The following is a 23,845-nucleotide window of genomic DNA, read 5'->3' on the forward strand; positions in this document are numbered from 1 at the left end:
ACCATCACTGACTGTGGAAACTTTACACTGGACCTCAAGCAACGTGGATTCTGTGCCTCTCCTCTCTTCCTCCAGACTCTGGGACCTTGATTTCCAAAGGAAATGCAAAATTTACTTTCATCAGAGAACATAACTTTGGACCACTCAGCAGCAGTTTTGTCTTTAGCACAGGCGAGGCGCATCTGACGCTGTCTCTTGTTCAAGAGTGGCTTGACACAAGGAATGTGACAGCTGAAGCTCATGTCTTGCATACGTCTGTGTGTGGAGGTTCTTGAAGCACTGACTCCAGCTGCAGTCCACTCTTTGTGAATCTCCCCCACAGTTTTGTTTCACAATCCTCTCCAGGGTACAAGCGGTTATCCCTATTGCTTGTACACTTTTTTCTACCACATCTTGTCCTTCCCTTCGCCTCTCTATTAATGTGCTTGGACACAGAGCTCTGTGAACAGCCAGCCTCTTCAGCAATGACCTTTTGTGTCTTGCCCTCCTTGTTCAAGGTGTCAATGGTCGTCTTTTGGACAACTGTCAAGTCAGCAGTCTTCCTCGTGATTGTGTAGCCTACAGAACTCGACTGAGAGACCATTTAAAGGCTTTTTCAGGTGTTTGGAGTTAATTAGCTGATTAGAGTGTGGCACCAGGTGTCTTCAATATTGAACCTTTTCACAATATTCGAATTTTCCGAGATACTGAATTTGGGACTTTATTAGTTGTCAGTTATAATCATCAAAATTAAAAGAAATAAACATTTGAAATACATCAGTCTGTGTGTAATGAATGAATCTAATACTGTATACAAGTTTTACTTTTTGAATGGAATTACTGAAATAAATCAACTTTGTCATGATATTCTAATTTTATGACCAGCACCTGTATATGTGTTTTTTTTAGGTATGCCTTTATTGTAATTCAATTAAAATATGCACATATTCCTTTTTTGTTTTCAAATCATTTTGTTTTAGATTATACATATTACTAAATACCATGATTGTAAAGAAATAATTTTGGCTTGAAAAATGCCAAATGTATACTTTAAACCCAATTTAGAGTTACAGTGGCTGATATTTCTTCAGCAACTCCAAATTTCTTAAATAATGTTACAGAGATAAAAAAAAAAAAAAACATCCAAGTAAAAACCTATTACTTTTACTTTTTTTCAGAACTTTAAGAAAATTGTTAATTAACTTACTGGATGGAGCAGCACAAGCTGGAAGAGAGTTCTGAGCAGGACTCCATCCCTTCATGTTGTATGCAGAAACTCTTACATAGTACTCAGAGCCCTAAAACACAGGCAGACAAAGACATCTGTTTAAAAAAAATACAAAGTGAACACATCAGTGTCGTTTTCTCACTTGTTTCCCAGAATTTATTCCCCCTGAAGTCATAATGGCTTTCACTGGCAAAGAGAAATAAAAATATAAAGGAACCTGAGAAACACCAGAATGCAGAGACAGCCATGTTTATTTCATTTTAGTAAAATGAAACAAATGTAATCCCTACTATTACATTTTCCTCCTTCTGGGGTTGGGTTTAAAAGTGACACCCTAAGGCTCTTTAGCTCTGCCTTCCATTCAATAGATGTTATAGCCTCAGGGTTGGACACCTCATACTCTGTGACTGATGTCCCTAGGCAGTGTTCACTTCATAATCCTTTACATACATGAGACTGAGACCCACCTGTCTCCACCTCTTTGCTTAAGATACTCTTTCAGAATCTTTTTTGAAACACATACTAAATAAATTAGTTTGGTAAGTATATTGTGTTGTCATGAAAATTGATAGATATTTCTAAATAATGAATTCAAAATATATTGAACCTCATTTTGCTACCTTTGTTTGTAACTATAGTATCAAACTTCTCCAGTCTTTTAGCCAAAGTTTATTCATGATTATCCACCACTTCTGTACCAATACAGCATTATTAGTGACTACAGCAGCCTCTACTGCGTACTCTTTAAAAGGTTGATCAGTCTAAAATAACCACCAGAAGGATTAAGTGAAGGCATAATATCCCACGATTAAATTGTGCATTGATATCCTAAAGCTCCTATGGGTTCCTGACATAATCCCAAGACTTTCTGGTTGCTTTTTTCATAAATAACCTTTATTCAAACAACATTTATTTATATAGCACATTTTCATACAAATGGTGTAGCTCAAAGCGCTTCACATAAACACAGACTTAATGGACATGAGCTGTGAATCAGTGGACATAAAGTGCCATGGTGCTAAGGAACTCATTGCATTAGTCATGACTGCACATACAGTACAGGCCAAAAGTTTGGACACACCTCTTCATTTAATGTGTTTTCTTGATTTTCATGACCATTTTCATTGGTAGATTCTCACTGAAGGCATCAAAACTATGAACGAACACATGTGGAGTTATGTACTTAACAAAAAAAGGTGAAATCACTGAAAACATGTTTTATATTCTAATTTCTTCAAAATAGCCACCCTTTGCTCTGCTTGGCATTCTCTCGAGGAGCTTCAACAGGTAGTCACCTGGAATGGTTTTCCAACAGTCTTGAAGGAGTTCCCAGAGGTGTTTAGCACTTGTTGGCCCCTTTGCCTTCACTCTGCGGTCCAGCACCCCCCAAACCATCTCGATTGGGTTCAGGTCCGGTGACTGTGGAGGCCAGGTCATCTGCCGCAGCACTCCATCACTCTCCTTGTTGGTCAAATAGCCCTTACACAGCCTGGAGGTGTGTTTGGGTTCATTGTCCTGTTGAAAAATAAATGATCGTCCAACTAACCTGACTTCTGCACAACACAACTGCTGGTCCCAACCCCATTGATAAAGCAAGAAATTCCACCTGATAAGGCACACCTGTGAAGTGAAAACCATTTCAGGTGACTACCTGTTGAAGCTCCTCGAGAGAATGCCAAGAGTGTGCAAAGCAGTAATCAGAGCACAGGGTGGCTATTTTGAAGAAACTAGAATATAAAACATGTTTTCAGTGATTTCACCTTTTTTTGTTAAGTACATAACTCCACATGTGTTCGTTCATAGTTTTGATGCCTTCAGTGAGAATCTACCAATGTAAATGGTCATGAAGATAAAGAAAACACATTGAATGAGGAGATGTGTCCAAACTTTTGGCCTGTACTGTATCTGACTGACTCTGTCTTTGGATGCCCATATGTTCAGATATCCCACCGCAAACCAACACTTTATCCACCAAATTCTTTACCTTTACTATGAGTTTGATCTTCAGTCCTCACTTTTGGATATACAATGGATTCAGAAACTCCTCAGACCTCTTCAGGTTTTAACCTTTTGCTATGTTGCAGTCTTGTGCTAGAATCATTTCAGTTCATTTTTTCCCACATCATGCAATGTTCAGTATCCCAGAATAACAAGCAAAAACAAGAGTTTTGCTTTGGAATTTTAGAAATATTTTCAAATGTGTTAAAAATAGCAAACTGAAATTTCGCAGTGACACAAGTATTCTGAACTCTTTCTCAGTACTTAGTTGAAGACCTCATTGGTAGAAATTATAGTTTGGATTCTTCTTGGATATGATGAGACAAGCTTTGCACACCTAAATTTGGCCATTTTATGCCATTCTTCTCTGAGGAACCTCACAGGCTTTCTCAGGTTGGATGTAGAATGTTGGTGAACTACCAGAGATGGGTTGAAGTTTAGGCTCTGACTAAGCTACTCAAAGCTGTTGGTCCCTAAGCTACTCCTATGTTGTCTTTACTTTGTGCTTAATGAACTTTTCACCCTGAGTGAAGTCCAGAGCACTCTGGAGCAGGTTTTCATTGACGATATCTCTGTACTTTGCACTGTTTTTCATCAACCCTGACCAGTTCCTGCTGCTGAAAAAAAAAAACCTACAGCATAATCCTGCCACCACCATACTTTACCATTAGAACGGTATCACACATATGTTGAGCAGAGCCTTGTTTCCTCCAGATTTAACAGTAATCTTGATTTAATTAGACTGGAGAATATTGTTTCTAACAGTCTAGGAGGCCTTTAGGTGCTTTTTTGCAAAATCTGACAGGGCTTTCATACATCATTTATTGAAGAGAGGCTTTTGTCTGGCCTCTCTGTCATAAAACTCAGACTGGTGGAGTGTTGCAGTGGTGCTTATTCTTCTGGAAGTTTCTTCCATCTCCACACAGTTTCTTTGGAGCCTAGCCATGGCCCTGTTATCATGGTCCTTCTGTCTTTATTGCTCAGTTTGGCCAGGTGGCCAGCACTAGGTAGGGTCATGGTCATTCCAAACTTATTCCATTTGAGAGTTATGGACACCACTGTACTCTTGGAAATTTTAAGTGCTACACAATTTGTTTAGCCTTCCAGAACTCTGCCTTGACACAATCCTGTCTCTAAGCTGTGCCATCAGTTTCTTCAACCTCATGGCTTAGGTTTTGCTCAGTTTTGGGACCTTCTATAGATAGATGTGTGCATTTCCTAATCGTGTCCAGTCAGGTAAACTGACCACAGCTGTACTCCAAACAAAATGTACAACCTTGTCAATAGTGATCAATAGAATGGGATGTAACTGAGCCAGAGTTCAAGTGTCACAGTAAAGGATCAGAATACTTATGTCAATAGGATATTTATTTATTTTTTTAATACATTTTCAAAAGTTTCTAAAATCCTGTTTTCACTTTCTGTGATATTGAGTGTTGTTTGGTGAATATGGTGAATTTTAGTTCAAGACGGCAACACAGAAAATTTTCAAAATAATGAAGGGGTCTGAAATCTTTCTGAAGGAATTGTAAATACAGAAGGACACGGAAAGGAGAAGAGTATCTCACCAAAAACCTAATGTGTCTATGTGTTTTGTCACTTCAAAAAAAGAGGAAAACGGTGTTGTTGCAAGATCTGAAGTCATTAATTCGTCCACTGGTTACTTCTGTGGATCTGCAAAAACATCCCTGATCATCTATCGTTAGTCTGATGACACGGGAAGTAGATGGGATCAACTCATTTGTGGAAAAGTGCAGGTTAGGTGGATTGACAATTCTAAATTGTGCCTAGTGTGTGCTTGGTGTGTGTGTGTGTGTGTGTGTCTGTGCCCTGCGGTGGGTTGGCGCCCTGCCCGGGATTGGTTGGCTGGAATTGGCTCTAGCAGACCCCCGTGACCCTGTGTTCGGATTCAGAGTGTTGGAAAATGGATGGATGGATGATAGAGAGAACATGTGAGAGAGAGAGAGAAAAAAAAAGCCCTGCCTTGATGAAGCAGAGTATCAGTAATATTCTGTTTTTGTCAAAAATCAATGACTGGAAAAAGGGGTAGGACACACAAGGCCAGAGACTTTCTTCTAAAAGAACACTATGGACTGACTCGTCTTTGCAAGGTGATACAGTATATACAAATCCTTCAGCTGTTTACGGTGACATTGTTCATATGAATTCAGTACAGTATAACTGTTAATTAGACAAGCAAATTTTGTGTGTATGAGTGGTAAACTAAATTGCTTGCCGAATCTAATGTACATCTTCATTATTTTAGAGGTCCCTATCATGTTCTTGCATTCATCCCATTTAAAAATGTCTTTTAACAGAAGCTAACATACAGTACTGTGAACTGTGATGTGTAAACTGCCCCTTACCAAGCAAGCGTTGTTTTCCTTGCATCTTACTAATCCTGCTTTCTCAGTTTGTTTCAGTAGTACTGCCTAGATTAATCCTCCATTTTGGTGAAAAGCCTCATCTTGTGTTATAGGATATTCTAGTATCAGACAAAATAAATATATTTAAAGCATGAACTATAGGCAGCTGAGTATAGGAAAAAAAGTTAATTTAATTGAAAGCCAAAATTAAAGTGGAGCCCAAGCACAATTATAAGCAGCACTTTTTCCATGGGAGCTGAGGCCAAAGAATGTTCAGCTCAGTGTTTTCCACTCATGCATGGAGAATAACAGCATTTTTTGTAATGTTAAAGTTTTGCTTTTGTCTTCCCATTACAAACATTAGAGAAAAGGTTGAGTTCATATTATTGTAATATAAAAAATGGGAAAAGAATTTAAAAGCTAATGAGCATGGTAAGTTAAGCAGCATATTCAAAAGAAGAACATGCTTTGAAAAAGAATCTTGGCCTATAGCCAGACTATTTCCAGTGCAGAGAAGCAACTGGCTGTTTTATTTGCCTTTTCTCTTTTTAAGTGATTATAGTACTTTCATCTTTGATGCACAAGGAGATTGAATTACCAAAGGTTATTGAAAATAATACAAGCCACGCTCACATCACACAAGAATAAATTAAACAAAAAGAAGAAAAACGTTTGGGTATATTTAGTGTGTTGTAAACTCCAGAAAGGCAAACCTCGTCTGTTGCCTCACTGGTTGTTTCACTCAAGACTTACAGCAGCAGCTTATTCTTTAGTTCTTTTGTTTTCAGTCGACTAGATTACTGTAACGCACTCCTCTCAGGACTACCCAAAAAAAGACATAAATCGTTTGCAACGAGTGCAGAATGGAGCTGCTAGAATCCTAACTAGGAAAAGAAAATCCGAGCACATCTCTTCAGTTTTGATGTTACTACACTGGTTACCTGTGTCATTCAGGATTGACTTTAAAATACTGCTTATGGTTTATAAGGCCTTAAATAATGTCACTCCATCTTATATATCAGAATGTCTGACACCTTATATTCCAAATCGTAACCTTAGATCTTCAAATGAGTGTCTCCTTAGAATTCTAAAAGCTAAACTTAAAAGAAGTGGTGAGGCGGGCGGCCTTCTGCTGTTATGTACCTAAAATCTGGAATAGCCTGCCAATAGGAATTCGCCAGGCTGATACAGTGGAGCAGTTTAAAACACTGCTGAAAACACATTACTTTAACATGGCCTTCTCATCACTTCACTTTAACTTAATCCTGATACTCTGTATGTTCAATTCATCATAATAACTATTCATGGTGGCTCTAAAGTCCGTACTGACCCCAACTCTCTCTTCTGTTTCTTTTTCCGGTTTCTCTGTGGTGGCCTGCGCCACCACCACCTACTCAAAGCATCAATGGACTGAAAGCCAGAAGTCTACGTGACCATCATCATCAAGTCCTTCCGTGAGAACCCTAAATCCAAAGACGACTGTTTCATTTATGTTAGGTAGAATGCGCAGAAGGGACTGGGCAGTCTAATGGTCTGGAATCCCTACAGATTTTATTTTTTTCTCCAGCCTTCTGGAGTTTTTTTTTTTTGTTTTTTATGTCCCCCCTGGCCATCGGAACTTACTCTTATTCTATGTTAATTAATGTTGACCTATTTTATTTTCTTACTGTGACTTTTATTTTTCTATTCTTCATTATGTAGAGCTACTTTTTGTATGAAAATGTGCTATATAGATAAATGTTGTTGTTGTTTAAACTTCTTCACTCTAGGTGTACAGATAATTCAAGTAATTCACAAAGACTCATCTTTTCTTTTCTCATCTGGATTTACATAATGTTTTTCCCCAGTTAAAACTCTAAACTGATCTCGAAATCAGTTCTCAAAGTTAAAGAATACTGAAGTAACATTAATCCATATTATCCAAAATCTAGCTGCATTAAAGTGGTTCCAAGTCATTTGCAGCATCTTCTCCAAGAGCTAAACTTATTAGAAGACTCAAAGCGCTCAGCACCCACGCCTTATCACAATATAAAAGTGTCACGGCTTTCTGTATAGCGGCATGAAAGTATAACATGTCTACAGCTCAGCTGTGCAAGCTAGATCAATCAGTCTTTATTGTCATCAGGGGTACCGTCACAAGGCACTTCAAAAAGCAAGCAAAAATGTAATCCAGAGACAGCAGAGAATGTCTTACTGAAATTCATATAAATAGGGCGGCACGGTGGCGCAATGGGTAGCGCTGCTGCCTCGCAGTTAGGAGACCTGTGGGTTCGCTTCCCAGGTCCTCCCTGCGTGGAGTTGGCATGTTCTCCCCGTGTCTGCGTGGGTTTCCTCCGGGCGCTCCGGTTTCCTCCCACAATCCAAAGACATGCAAGTTAGGTGGATTGGCAATTCTACATTGGCCCTGGTGTGTGCTTGGTGTGTGGGTATGTTTGTGTGTGTCCTGCGGTGGGTTGGCACCCTGCCCAGGATTGGTTCCTGCCTTGTGCCCTGTGTTGGCTGGGATTGGCTCCAGCAGAGCCCCGTAACCCTGTGTTCGGATTCAGCGGGTTAGAAAATGGATGGATGGAATTCATATAAATACATCAAAACAGTAAACGGAGCAGCAGAAAATTCAGTCCATATATACAAATTAAAAAACAACCAGAAAAGTCTTGTTGAATCATACAGTATGTTAGAATTAAATTGTGTATCAAATTTTGTGATCCAGCAAATATTTTATTGTTAATTGCAAATTCATTTTTGGCCAGTCTCAGTCACCATTTTGTTTTGCATGTATTCGATGCATTGTTGTGGGCCCCTTGTTAGGGCACATGATGGTTATTATGGCCGTGTTCTCAGAGGACGTGACCTGGTTCAATCGCTTTCTAAAAATCTTTGTGCTTCATTCTTTTGTGTATTGACCTTTGCCTTTTCTCCTTTACTTAGTATCTTGCTCTCCGTTTTTGGCCTCTCTGCTGTCTTTGATCTCCTGGTTTTGACCCATTTCTGCTTTCACGTCCTTCTCCTGTTAATTTCAAATCTTTTCCCTACAGATACTGTATAACATCAAGTGTACTGTAATTTGTTAAGCTGAGCAGTAGGCACAGCACTAGACTGCTTTTCGAACAAAACCTGGCAGTACTTTAAAAGTGGGTGTTTCTCAGCTTCCTCAAATGTCTCATCTTGATGCACTTTATTCTTAACTGCCATTGGCATTTTGATCCAGTCTGAGTAGGTGAGGTCTGCTCTGGGATAAAGTGGTGTCTGGCCCAGGGTTGATTCCTACTTTGCATCTTTGCTTCATACATGGAGACTCCCTGGGTAATGGAAAATACAGGTTCAGAAATTGTGGAGGAAAGATTTTTTGTCAGAATCTAGTTTTGATTTTTCATAGATTGGGTTTTAGAAAATCATTTTTAAAAGGTACAACCAGACACTTAAATGATTCTTTGCTATTGTCCAGGCTGCACTCTCCAATATCAAGAACCAAACTAAGGTTAGTTACCTTTGGTGTTGAAATCAGGACTTTACAAAAGGGTAGTTCTTTTGATTTGCTGCTATATTTAGACAGTTTAAATATAAAAAGAAATTTTATTACAATTCATTTTTGCTAAATAATATAGAAAACCTTTACTAAAGAAAAAAGCAATGATGTATGTAATTACAGGCAAATTAGTACACATTTTTTTACTTTTTTGTAAAATATGCGAAAGAATACAAAAATAGAAAAGGAAAATTTAAAACTCTCTGATGTTAGAATATATTACGTGCAAAAGAATGAATTCTTTTAAAAAAAAATGTTTTTGCATTTCAATTCATAGGCCCCATTGTGGTAGTAGTGAAGTTAAAGAAAAGTATAATCATCAGTGCTATTCTGTAGTGTTGAAATTCTGATTGTAAAAACTCTGCAGTGCTTTTGTATTCCTGAATGATGAAGAGAGTCTTTAACATTCTGCAGTGAATCAGAGTCCTACTTACAGTGGTCAGTCCCGAGATGGTGTACTGGAGAATGTTCAACTTGTCAATGATGGCTTCACCCAAGACAGAAGAGAACAATGGCGCACGACTCCATTCCACTGACAAGAGAATTACATTTGAAAACATTAGAATGTTTGCTTTACATCTTATGCCACATTCTTCCCCAATAAGGGTGTGCTCTCCTGCACATAATTTGATCATACCAGTTTAGATATAAATATTGAATAATATTTACCTATAGTATATTAAAGTTGAATTTGAATTAATTGCTAAAACCATTACTATTTTATTTTATTAGTGTATAAATCTGGTAAAAACAGTTTTCAGCCCCTTACGAAAGGTGCATACCAATAAATGCCCCATGATTTTATTTTTTTTTATCAATATGCTCCACGGTCTCCTTCACTGTTCAGATCTAAGCTTTACTGGGAACACATTATGTTATTAGAAATGTTATTAAATTTGTTAGATGCATTGGGGCTGTAATCGTAGCAAATATATGATGACAAGCACCACAGAAATACAGTTTAATCAGTGTAAAGTTCAGTCCATCTGATAAACAAAACAAGTATTATAAAGAACAGAGCTAATAAAAACTACAGATCCAATAACTGTCGTTTTACCCACGTAATACACTCTGGAGATAACGCTAATCTTAAAGCAGTTCACCTTTAAATTCATTATACTAATTTACGTAAATATACAGGATTCTGTTATCATGCATTTTTGGGTGGTCTCCTGCACTCACCGCGATACTTGGTCACTACTGCAGAATTAACATGGACAGGTTCCTGAAAGCTGACAGTCAAGCTACAGATGCTGCTGACAGAAAGACGGACATTGCTGGGTGCTTCAGGTGGGCCTGTAACAGAAAATCAAGTTACACAGATTTCACAACGTGAGAGATCATTTACTCCTTATAGTAAAAAATAAAGCCTTATTCACTGCATATTTCGTGGTCCGTTGATCTGATGTCCTAAGTGTTTTAAAGCAGTGTTTCTTCACCACTGGATCACAAGTTGCCGCTGCTGGGTTGCCAGTTGCTGTTTTTGTGTCGTAAGCTCATTTCAGCGGCTTACTGGCTCGAGTTTAATCATTTTATCAAGGGCGAAACATTTCATAATATATTCAATTTCAAAACGCACATATCTGATCAAGTGGGAGTACATGTAATTCTCTCCCCCACCCCATCCCCATAAAACCTTTCATTCTTAGCTTCCTTTTCAAAACACGCTCAGGACCCCTCCTTGATAAATGAACATAAATAGGTAATACTGGGTCCCAATGCCAAAAAGGCTTAGAAAGCTTGTTGTGGTTATATATGATTGCACATATTAAACAGGCATCCACTTAAAGCACTTTTTCCCTTTGATTCTGCGGTAGCTTTTCCACCGTCTTTAACTCTGAACTTGAGCAAAATGGAGGGACACTGATGTCTGAAAATGGGTGCAGTAGGCTACCTATTGCATTTGTGATATTTAAATACTATGAAATGTTTGCCATTGATTGTAATTTGGACACTCTCTGTAATTTCATCACAGATAGTCACTCAAACTCTGGGATTGTATTTTCAGAAACTAATTTACTTACACCTAACCATGATTAACCATATCAAAAGGAAGCGACAAGTATATAATGTGTTCATTGATTATCATCCTCCCTGTCCTTTGTAGGAAACATGTTAAGGTTTGTGCCACACTTTCAGGAAGGCACACTTGTATTAATGTAGACAAATTGTGCGATGTATTTGAATTTAATATCGGATGCATTTCTTGCTGAATCGGGGGTAAGGGAATTAGTGAAGATAGAAAACAGTAAAACACATAAAAATAAATATTTGATGATTAAAAAAAGCATTTATGATGGTTTGTTTATGTTCTTTTGTTGCTTTTATCAAAAGAATGGAATTTAAGAGAAAACTATTTTACCTAAAAAGACTTCTGTCTGCCTGTGCTGACAAGTTTGTGTGTTGTTTTTTTTTGTTGAAATAGATTTTTTGGTATTTCATGAGCTGCATCATAGGATATTAAACGCTGAATGTTTCCTGATTGCTGGAAGCACAGTGATCAGTACAGTATTCCATCCATCCATGTTCTAACCCGCTGAATCCGAATACAGGGTCACAGGGGTCTGCTGGAGCCAATCCCAGCCAACACAGGGCACAAGGCAGGAACCAATCCTGAGCAGGGTGCCAACCCACCGCAGGACACACACAAACACACACACACACCAAGCACACACTAGGGCCAATTTAGAATCGCCAACCCACCTAACCTGCATGTCTTTGGATCGTGGGAGGAAACCGGAGCGCCCGGAGGAAACCCACGCAGACACGGGGAGAACATGCCAACTCCACGCAGGGAGGACCCGGGAAGCGAACCCGGGTCTCCTAACTGTGAGGCAGCAGCGCTACCTCTGCGCCACCGTGCCACCCTCAGTACAGTATTCAACATTGTAATTATATATGCTTTGAACTTGAACCCGAACACAGGCTAACAGACATCATTGTTTTCACCACACACTCGTTTATTTACAATATTTACAGCAGTCCCACGCTCAACTCCCCAGTGCCTCCTGCACCGATTCTCCAAATCCAGGCCTTACAATGCCTCTGTCTCTTTTCTGGCCGCCTCCAGTCCTCCCGCTAGCTCCGTCCTCTTCCACCCGACTTCCGCTCTCGACTGAAGGGAGGCGGCCCCTTATATAGTGCTCCCGGATGAGCACCAGGTGTTTCCGGCATTCCCTCCTTGGCCACGCCCCAGCGTGGCGGAAGTGCCGGCTGTCCTCCCGGCAGCTCTCCGGGCCCCACAATAAGTCTTCCCCCCAGCACTTCCTGGTGTGGCGGAAGTGCTGGGCTCCAGGGTTCCTCAGGCTCCAGGGCGCCGCCTGGCGGTGGCCACGGGCCCCTACAGGGTTGGGCTTCCAAGCCCTCTACCCGTGGCCCCCTATACAACCAGGGCGATCGCCCCCTTGCGGTCTGGAGGAGGCACAAGCCCTCCTCTGGTCTTCCTAGGCCCGGCCGGGCTTCATCCCGCCAGGGACCACACGGGATAAACCGGCATCGGGGCGCCGCCTGGCGGTGACCTCGGGTCCCTACAGGGTTGGGCCCCCAACCTAACCAGTACGGACGCCCCTCGCGGTCTGGAGGAGGCACAAGCCCTCCTCTCGTCCTCCTGGGCATCCCGGCCGGGGACCACAATGCATACAACAGCAAGGGACACCAGAAAGAAAACAGTCCTGGACAGGACATTAGTCCATGGCAGGGCCCAACAGGCACATATCAATACTCACACAGCAGGCAGTTTAGATTCTCCAATTAACCTAAAACGCTTGTCTGGAAACCCCAAACAAAATAGGTGATAACGTGTAACTTTCATGTAGACAGTGATGTGGGATTTGTATCCGGGACCCAATATCTGCACAGTTTATTGTATTGTAGACTTTGTTTTTGGATAAATTTGCCATTTTTACTTATCAATCTTCACTCAGTAACCCATAATGACAAAGTGAAAGCATGTTCAAAAAGGTTTCACAAATTTATGAAAAATAAAAAACTAATTTTAAGTATTCAGATCCTTAATTCAGTACTTTATACAAGAGCTCCTTAGGCAGCAATTACAACTTTGAGTCTTTTTGGATATGTCTCTACAAGCTTTGCACACCTTGATTTAGACAGTTTATCTCATTCTACCTGGCAGACACAATACAATACAATACAGTTTATTTTTGTATAGCCCAAAATCAAACAAGAAATGCCGCAATGGGCTTTAACAGGCCCTGCCTCTTGACAGCCCCCCAGCCTTGACTCTCTAAGAAGACAACAACAACATTTATTTATATAGCACATTTTCATACAAAAAAATGTAGCTCAAAGTGCTTTACAAAATGGAGAATAGAAAAATAGAAGACACAGTAAAAAATAAAAATAAGTCAACATTAATTAACATAGAATAAGTAAGGTCCGATGGCCAGGGTGGACAGAAAAAAAAAACTCCAGACGGCTGGAGAAAAAAATTAAAATCTGTAGGGATTCCAGACCATGAGACCGCCCGGTCCCCTCTGGGCAATCTACCTAACATAAGTGAAACAGTCCTCTTTGTGTTATCTCATGGAAGGACTTAAAGACAAGGAAAAACTCCGAAAAAAACCTTGTAGGGAAAATGGAAGAAACCTCGGGAAAGGCAATTCAAAGAGAGACCGCTTTCCAGGTAGGTTGGCCGTGCAGTGGGTGTCAAAAGAAGGGGGTCACTAAAATACAATACACAGAACAGAACAAGTCCTCAATACAGCATAAAAATAAAAATTTTTGAAGTACGGAGCAGAATTTAACAGTAGATGATATCACATAATAAGATTTGGATATTTCTAGAGTCCTGGAGACCTCATCCATCAAGCTGCCTCCCCCATTTGGCCATTCCACGGCTAAAACAGTGCTGGGCCAGCCAATCCAATGAAAGGACCCCTCTTTCCCATAATACCTGCGATCCTCCATCAGGGATGACTTTACCATAGGCAGGCAAAACAACTTGGCAGATCCTCTGCAGCTCATTTAGACTGAATGAAAAGTGTCCGTAAACTGCCATCTTAAAGGACCCTCCACAGATGTTCTATAAGGTTTGAGTCTGGGCTTTGGCTGACTTGCTCATGGATAGCCAGAGACTTGTCATGATGCCACTTTAGGATTGTCTTGACTGTATGCTGCTAGTCAATGTTGTGCTGAAAGGTGAACCATCATCTCAGTCTAAGGTCACATGTACTCCAAAGCAGTACCTCTCTTTATCTGGCTTCCTTCATCCTTCCCTCAATTCTGACCACTGAGAAGCACCTCCAAAGCATGATGCTGCAACCAACCTGCTCCACAACAGGGATGGTATTAGGAAGATGATGAGCAGTGCCTGGTCTTCACAAGACCTAATAGTACTTAGAGGTCTGGTAAAGTCATCCATTTATAATTACATCTCCAACACAATAAAGCATGCAGAAAGGAAGTGAAAGGACCTGAATATTTTCTGAACCCTCTGTATATTAAAAAATTATAAATCAAGACAAAGTGTATTTTATTGTGTTGTGCATATTCTTAGTGTCATGGATGTCGGACACCTTTCTTTTTCTTATAAACTACTTTGGAAGCCCTGTGGCCTCCTCTTTACTCACGCGCATGTTCGAATCCTGCTTGCATTCTCTTGAATAGCCGGAGACGCCATTCCCATGCGTTTAGCTGCTTCTGTTTCTCAAAGTCGTCTTGCTCAGTGGGTGCTTGGTTTAGCACCTGTGCAGTCAGGTCGTTCACTCTTTGTTCTGCTTCCCGGACAAGCGTTGCCAAGTGCAGTGCACGACTCTCCAAACTGACAACTGCAATCAAATGAAATTAACCATGAAATATGGGGGACGGAGTAAACTCGTCCTTTCTCACTGTGTTGTGTTGCAGAATACAGAATACGTCTGATAATAAACAGGAATTAACATACTGTGTTGCGGTTTCTGTCTGTTGTTTTATTACTAAATAAATGAACTAGCAAAGGACTAAAAAGTCTTTGTAATTCTTAACAAGATTTTTCCTGAGTGTACCATTAGTTACATGGGAATGGACTGCAGGTAGTTTTCAGTATGGTCATTGAAAAATACAGTCATGATTTTAAAACAAAACTCTGTTATTAATTCATTTTTTATGAGTACATAGGGTAGTATTTAGAACATCTCCGAATTTAGCTTCTTTTATTGTAAGCGAACGATATGCTGCTGAACATAACTAAATGATAAGTAAGAACTAAATTAAGTTTTGTAAAAAAAATAAATGGGTTTTTAAATAACTTCTTTGGAATATAACATGGTATGTCTCCAGAAACTGCTGACAGTATCACAAAATTACACTTTTGGCAGACTTTTCTGATTGTTAGCCACAGTGTTCAAGCAGCTGACCCAACTTATCTCTAGTTGTGCTGAGCTCAGAGATAGAGCAAGCTGAATCGATAGCTTTTTCACACTTGCAGTTTATAGTTATGATCATATTACACACAAAACTACTGAGTTAGCGGTTCAGTTTGGTGCCGTTTTACTTGTCAGAGCCTCTTCAATAGGTGACTACAGCTCATAAAGAGATCTGCTCCAGTGAATTGTAAAAAGCTTGCAGTAATACAGGAAATCGGAGAAGGGACAAATGACTTTTCATGGAGGTGTACGGCCACTTTTTAGCACTGACTTTAACGAGTGAGGTGTTGTACATTGATGTTTTGTGGAAGTTCTAAAGTTTGTCATGTCATTTTCTCAACCACTTAATCCAGACCAGGGTTGCAGGGAAGGGGGCCTACCCCAGCTAGCACAGGGCTCAAAGCCGAAGCAAATCCTGGACAGAGTGCCAGTCCATTGCAGGGTGAACACACACACATACACATCAATGTAGGGCCATTTTAGAATTTAGCTTTTAATTCACCTGACCTTCATTCCTTTGAACAGTGGGGTGAAGCCAACACAGACACAGGGAGAACATGCAAACTCCACAGAGGAGGGACCTGGAAAGCAAACCTTAGACTCTTTACTGCAAGGCAACAGCACTACCACCGTGCTACCCCATTACACCCAGGTTACACAAGTAATTTATCTGACTGATTCAAATAAAGACACTGATCATATATGCATACCTGAGGGTCATGATTCTGTGTCTGTATGGAGTTTGCATCAGTTGTTCTTTAGGTAGTTTGGTTTTACTCCTACATTCCAAAGACATTTGTACAAGGATAATTAGAAATTCTGCTGTGGCCTGGTTCAAGTAAGTTTGAGGGTAAGTGATCCCTATTATGGACTTTATGACTTTATGAGTCTGAATTGGAGGAGATGGTCCAGAAAATGTATGTATGGATGGATAGATGGCTAGATGCACAAAGAATGCAGAGGATTCTCATCTGGTACAACTAAGCATGAGCCAGAATAGAATCTGGCTTTCTGTGACAGTGACTGGATAGGTGGCTCACGGATAGAGTACAGGTACAGGTCACTTACAATGTGGACTCTCCTTGGCACCAGCCTGTAGCAGGATCCTAGCCATGGGCACATTGTTGGTCATAATGGCGACATCCAGTGGTAGAAGGCCTTCACTGTTTGGTGTGTTAAGGTCCAGTTCTTCTGGGCTGTACTGAAGCAGTAACAATTTCACATTCTCTAATTCCTGCTGTTCCACAGCCTCAAAGAGTGTCTTAGTACTCTGAAACTGAGAACAGAAATGCAAGATATCTAAGTGAAACATGTTGGACTGGATGGTTCATTTCAGAAGTAAAATCTTGTACTTATTATTGCAATTGTTCAATCTTTGCACTGGCACTTTGAGTCTCTTTTACAATCAATAACATGAATCAACTGAGTAGGAATTTCATACTGGTTTCAGTTATGGAGCTATCAAAAATAATAACCAGTTGCTGACTGCTGTCACATGTACAACACATAATTTGATTATACTTTATAAAAGTTTTAATGGAAACTTTGATAAGGTTAACCATATTGGCCTATGATATACTTTTAGTTGTTCAACTATTACATTCATTTTAAGTTTGGTATTTTGTCCCCTACGGTTCATTACATAGACCATTACTGTTTTCACTTCATATCCTGTCTTATAGAAGATATGGTTTGAAATCATCACATTCCCTTTTCACATGTCATGGATTCAGAAAATATTTTGAAACCTTCACTTTTTCACATTTTGTTATGTTGCAGCCTTGTACTAAAAACATTTAAATTCCATTTTTTCCCAGATCAAGCAACACTCAATACCCCCTGAATAATAAAAAGAGACCACGATTTTAGCAAATTTGTTAAAAATAAAAAACTGAAATTTCATACTGCAATTGGCTATTGTGCTGCTTTATTCATAGTCTGTTCAGATGGTTTCTATTCCCAGCCTGTAGCTGATTCAAAGTTTGGCCACCGTAATCTTTGCTAAAATTAGGAAGTGTGACCCTGTTTTCCTCCTGTTGCCAAGCCTCTTACATTAGCTGTCAGTTACAGCTGCAATAAAGAGAGCCCACCAAGAAGATCATCCATTGAATTCTGTGTCTGTGTCTTCAACCATCACCTCATGAACCCACATATTATTTAACTTAAACCAGTGGGCTGTAACTGATACCCATTCATGAACCCAGCCTCTTAGAGCCTCATTACAGCTACCATAAAAAGTTGTTTTTTCAACCACTAATGACTTTTTAGCTTTATTCGGGGAACAGTGGCCTCTGAGTACCCTTGATGTCTTCCTTTGGTATGTCAAAAGACAAGAAACGGCTAGTGGGTGCCCCTTCATGCATGCATATTGACACCTATAGTAAACCATCTGGTGGCAGCGGAGGAATTAAATGCAGCATAACAGCAAACCCTCAGCATGGTGGACAGTAAAGTATAAGCATCGCTGCTGTATGCGGAAAATGTGCTGCTGCTATCTTCATGAATCATTTGTTTATTTTTTTATTTCATTGCATTATAATCGAGTTAGTCGAGTTATATATCTGAGAAGTAACCTGATTTACAGCATTCCAAGAAGTGTGGCATCTTAATGTGTAGTAGAATGTACTAAAAAAATAACAGACTTAATAAATGCCCAAAACATAAAAATTGTCACCAGGTTGTCCAGGTGGTATCAGGGTTTCTAACAGAGAATAAAACATGATGTGATGTGCAGGTTTACTCCCTATATGGTTTTCCCTTGTTTTTGGTTTTCTCGCCGATAGAAAGACGACTGTGTGGCTTAGTAATCTAAAAGAAGATCAGGCTCTTCTTGAGAAAAGTGGGATTGTTTTTTATGACGTGTGTCCGTCATTTCTTTCTGCTTCATTTGTCTTGGAAGCAATAGGAGTCTGATTTTGTGCTTGTTTATACATTTTGTTGTATTTAGTTATTAAATTACCAGTAACGGCGCACGATACACTTGACTTGAGCCTTCCTGGTTTTCATACTCTTTTTTCTGTATGTTTAGTTGCACACTGTCGAGAGTTGGTTCTACAATAAAATAAAAATAAAAAGAGGAATAACCTTGGAGGTCAATCATCACCCCGAAACCAGATAGTAGACGTCACGCAGTATATGTGCACCAAATGTCAGGTAAATAGGTCAAACAGTTTGTGAGCTACAGGTGATTTAAAATCCTGGACAGACAAATGGATTATATACAGTATAAAGATGGTGTCATGTTAACTTCATATTACTTGGACTATTCCAACTCACTTCTCTTTGGTCTGCCCCAAAAGTTACAACATAAACTTCAAACTTGTTCAAAATTCGGCTGCTCGTATAATTACTAAAACACCCTACTCTGATCACACTACACCCGTTATTCAGCAGCTTCATTGGCTGCCAATAAAGTTTAGGGTCAACTACAAAATTTTAGTCCTTACATATAAGGCCATTCATAATCTTGCCCCCACATATCTCTCTGAGCTCCTACACGTCACTAAACCCTCTCGCATGCTCAGATGCTCTTCTTCCATCAACTTAAATAATCCACCAGCACGTCTTGTCACGATGGGATACCGAGCATTTAGCAGATCGGCACATCCTTATGGAACTCATTACCTGCTTACCTTAGGAACATGGCTACTGTGGTGGATTGCCGGCATTTCACTCCGGCCCTCAACCCCAGGCCACCAGGAGGAGCTCTCCCGACAGCATGATCATGCCCGAGTTCCAGCAGGGCATCATGGACTATGTAGTGTTTGTACACAGCCCTGCTGGATACCTTGGGGGCCACCAGGCGTCGCTGTAGGGGGGCTCGTAGGCTCTTATGTGCCCTATGACCGGGAGCGTCCACGGTCACGTGACGGGAAGAAACGACGTGCTCCCGGGTTGAAGAAAGGGACTATTTACCCGGAAGGAATAAGGACTTGTGGACTGTTGGACAGGAACACCTCCGGGTCAGGGAATATAAAAGGACTGTGGGAGCTCCCAGACAATGAGCTGAGTTGGGAGGCAGGGTGGCTAAGCGTCTGGGAGTGGAGGATTGTGATTTATTGGTTATTGTTTATTGAAGAATAGTGGAGCGGTGGTGCTTTGTGCACAATTATTATTATAATAAATAATTATTGGATTTTTATCTGGTGTCTGACGTGTGGTCTGAGGGTACAAGGGTGCGAGAAAACCCTAATCTGTCACACTACCCTTCACCAATTTCAGGCTAATCTCAAAACTCATTTGTTCAAAATTGCTTATTCACTGTAACTGTTATTGGTGTTTTATCTGATATTTTATTTGGGTTTTAAATTTAAATTAAAATTAAAATTTTTCTAGTCATTGAATGTTTTTATTTTTTATTTTTTGCCCAGAGGGGACTGGGTGGTCTCGTGGTCTGGAATCCCTACAGATTTTATTTTTTTTCTCCAGCTTTTGGAGTTTTTTTTTTGTTTTTCTGTCCACCCTGGCCATCGGACCTTACTTATTCTATGTTAATTAATGTTGACTTATGTTTATTTTTTATTGTGTCTTCTATTTTTCTATTCTTCGTTTTGTAAAGCACTTTGAGCTACATTTTTTTGTATGAAAATGTGCTGTGAATTTCCCCTTGGGATTAATAAAGTATCTATCTATCTATCTATCTATCTATCTATCTATCTATCTATCTATCTATCTATCTATATAAATAAATGATGTTGTTGTTGTTTTTTAACCTGATTGTACAGTGACCTTGAGGTTTTTGAATGGCGCTCTAAATAAAATGTATTATTATTATTATTACTTTTCACAAGTTCATTTCACCCCACTGAGGGACTAATAATGAAAACAAAAAATATTATTGCCAATCATTTGCTTTTTAAGTGAATTAATGACACTTTTTTGTAGTGATATTGAAGCGCGGTTAACTAGGAAGTACTGTACATTATACAGTGGCTACTTAAAAATGGTTTTATTGTAAAATTGCACCTTAATCCCTAAGGTTCATTGTTTCTGGGAAACACAGCCCTGAAGAGGCCTTGGAAGAAGGTGAAATTCATGACCCCAAATGTTTATTTTCACTCTTCATAATGACCAGACATGTTATGTTCCCTCTTTTGTATTTTGCTTGTCCCATCACATACATTGTATTTTTTAGTTTTTAAATGGGTTTTTTTTTAGCATCAGACAATATAAAATGATTATTTTGGCTTTGTTATGAGCACCAAGAAATATAAATGAATCTTTGTTGTGGATTGCATTTTGGAAGTAAATGTGGCATTGAGGTTAGATCTCAGGAAAGCAGTATTTCAGCAACTAATCAGTGACTCACTATGGTGGATTTTCGCAGCTGCACTCTGTCACCTCTGCTTGACTGAGATTTTTCTTCCAGGAGAGGATGACCCACATGAAACTTCCCAGAAAGATTTCTGTAAAAGCGGCGAGTGGTGCTTGGTGATAAAGGGCTCGAGGGCTTTTTGGTAGGAGCAGGGGGTGCGTCGCGCATCTGTTGAGTCATCTTGTGGAAGTAGGACCTGTGTGCAAAACAAAATAAACAGTAAGCATCAACATAAACGCTGTTGAGGAACTAAGCCATAGAAACTGACAAACAGTTCAGAAACAATTAATGTTTCAACTGAGGTGGTCCAGTCACCCCAGTCATACGGTAGTCAAGTCATAGAGTTCATTGATTTAGTGTGTATTGTAATCTTACCTGCTTTTCAATAAGAATCACGGTGAAAATACATTTTGGTCAGTTTATTAATTGAGTGAAATGCCAGATGTGTCATTTTAAGTTACAGTATAATTTAGATTTTATAAGCATAACAGAGTATTATAGCAGGTGAAGTCATAATTTATACAGGATTGAATGGCAGAAGCAGTTTGGGCACTGAAATTCATGAAATGTAAGTAAATTTCTACAGAATGCATGAATTCTTGCTAAACACAAAAGTGTAAATAGGATGGGTATCAAACTATTCCTTAGGCCAGAAAAAAAATCAGGCTGACTAGAGTTTCACAAAAGAATCCAGTCTGATTAGAAATACAAACAGTTTCTAGGACAGTGACAGCAAAATTAACAAAGATAAAAGGAAAAGCTGGTCTCACAACATAAAAAGATTAACTAGACCAGTAATTGTTGGGTGGTGTTATTCCAAAAAAAAAAAAAGAAAAAATTACCGAAGATTTACAACAATCGCAAGTCGGGTTCATGATTTGATTTGCTCCGGCCACTTTTGCCTTAGCTCTGTTAAAATGATGCAAGAAAAGGAACTTTACGAGGTGTGGCAGAAAAGTAATGAGACTGATTTTTTATTTACCAAAGTTTTAATTTTTGTCAAACATCAATGTTATCCCCTTCAAAGTAGTTCCCTTGGGCAGCTACACACCGATGGAGACGTTGTTCCCACTGTTGGTAGCAGCGCTGGAAGTCTACAACCGGTATGGTCTTCAGCATGTCCGTTACACTCTTTTGGATGTTTTCTAAAGTCCCGAAATGACGTCCTCTGAGGACATTTTTCAGTTTAGGAAAAAGGAAAAGTCACACGGACTGAGGTCAGGTGAATAAGGGGGCTGGGGAACCACAGGAATGCCTTTTGAGGTCGAAAATTCTGTTATGGAGAGGGCAGTGTGACATGGGGCGTTGTCATGATGGAGCATCCATTTGTCTGCAATGTCTGGTCTCACGCGAATGACCCTTTTTCTGAGCCTTTCAAGGACGTCTTTATAAAAATTCTCCAAGCTTAACACAAAACTTAACGGCACAACGTTGCTCCAAATTCCGCTGTTCCATTTTGCGTGACGCACAACCAAAAACACAACTTCGCTAATAGCAGTCACAAAAATCACGTAGTTAACGGAAGGAGTTGAAACTCGCACTGAGCTATGGGAGGGTACTGATACACGTGCTCTATCAAGGACAACAGCGCAGCGTTGCCAGATCGCTTGCAGTGTTGCCAGTCTCATTACTTTTCTGCCACACCTCGTATATTACAGTGGTGTGAAAAACTATTTGCCCCCTTCCTGATTTCTTACTCTTTTGCATGTTTGTCACACAAAATGTTTCTGATCATCAAACACATTTAACCATTAGTCAAATATAACACAAGTAAACACAAAATGCAGTTTTTAAATGATGGTTTTATTATTTAGGGAGAAAAAATCCAAACCTACATGGCCCTGTGTGAAAAAGTAATTGCCCCCTTGTTAAAAAATAACCTAACTGTGGTGTATCACACCTGAGTTCAATTTCCTGATTACTGCCACACCTGTTTCAATCAAGAAATCACTTCAATAGGAGCTGCCTGACACAGAGAAGTAGACCAAAAGCACCTCAAAAGCTAGACATCATGCCAAGATCCAAAGAAATTCAGGAACAAATGAGAACAGAAGTAATTGAGATCTATCAGTCTGGTAAAGGTTATAAAGCCATTTCTAAAGCTTTGGGACTCCAGCAAACCACAGTGAGAGCCATTATCCACAAATGGCAAAAACATGGAACAGTGGTGAACCTTCCCAGGAGTGGCGGCCGACCAAAATTACCCCAAGGCGCAGAGACGACTCATCCGAGAGGTCACAAAAGACCCCAGGACAACGTCTAAAGAACTGCAGGCCTCACTTGCCTCAATTAAGGTCAGTGTTCACGACTCCACCATAAGAAAGAGACTGGGCAAAACGGCCTGCATGGCAGATTTCCAAGACGCAAACCACTGTTAAGCAAAAAGAACATTAGGGCTCGTCTCAATTGTGCTAAGAAACATCTCAATGATTGCCAAGACTTGGGAAAATACCTTGTGGACTGATGAGACAAAAGTTGAACTTTTGGAAGGCAAATGTCCCGTTACATCTGGCGTAAAAGGAACACAGCATTTCAGAAAAGAACATCATACCAACAGTAAAATATGGTGGTGGTAGTGTGATGGTCTGGGGTTGTTTTGCTGCTTCAGGACCTGGAAGGCTTGCTGTGATAGATGGAACCATGAATTCTACTGTCTACCAAAAATCCTGAAGGAGAATGTCCGCCATCTGTTCGTCAACTCAAGCTGAAGCGATCTTGGGTGCTGCAACAGGACATTGACCCAAAACACACCAGCAAATCCACCTCTGAATGGCTGAAGAAAAACAAAATGAAGACTTTGGAGTGGCCTAGTCAAAGTCCTGACCTGAATCCAATTGAGATGCTATGGCATGACCTTAAAAAGGCGGTTCATGCTAGAAAACCCTCAAATAAAGCTGAATTACAACAATCCTGCAAAGATGAGTGGGCCAAAATTCCTCCAGAGCGCTGTAAAAGACTCATTGCAAGTTATCACAAACGCTTGACTGCAGTTATTGCTGCTAAGGGTGGCCCAACCAGTTATTAGGTTCAGGGGGCAATTACTTTTCACACAGGGCCATGTAGGTTTGGATT

The 23,845-nt window shown here is 39.9% G+C and overlaps 1 protein-coding gene across 4 annotated transcripts in view; it reads right to left on the reverse strand.

Moving 5' to 3' along the window:
• LOC120542213 (ankyrin repeat and fibronectin type-III domain-containing protein 1) overlaps positions 1-23,845 on the reverse strand; it is a 338,184-nt gene that overhangs the window by 69,121 nt on the left and 245,218 nt on the right. For all 4 annotated transcript variants that reach the window (XM_039774508.1, XM_039774509.1, XM_039774511.1 and 1 more), the window contains 6 exons: positions 20,768-20,969; positions 16,528-16,735; positions 14,686-14,883; positions 10,280-10,393; positions 9,532-9,629; positions 1,187-1,277 (listed from right to left, as the gene is read on the reverse strand). In XM_039774508.1, coding sequence (XP_039630442.1) covers positions 1,187-1,277; positions 9,532-9,629; positions 10,280-10,393; positions 14,686-14,883; positions 16,528-16,735; positions 20,768-20,969 — 911 coding nt within the window. The remainder of the gene's footprint in view (positions 1-1,186; positions 1,278-9,531; positions 9,630-10,279; positions 10,394-14,685; positions 14,884-16,527; positions 16,736-20,767; positions 20,970-23,845) is intronic.

The sequence above is a fragment of the Polypterus senegalus genome, chromosome 13 (assembly GCF_016835505.1).
Source record: "Polypterus senegalus isolate Bchr_013 chromosome 13, ASM1683550v1, whole genome shotgun sequence".
NCBI classification, from domain to species: Eukaryota; Metazoa; Chordata; class Cladistia; order Polypteriformes; family Polypteridae; genus Polypterus; species Polypterus senegalus.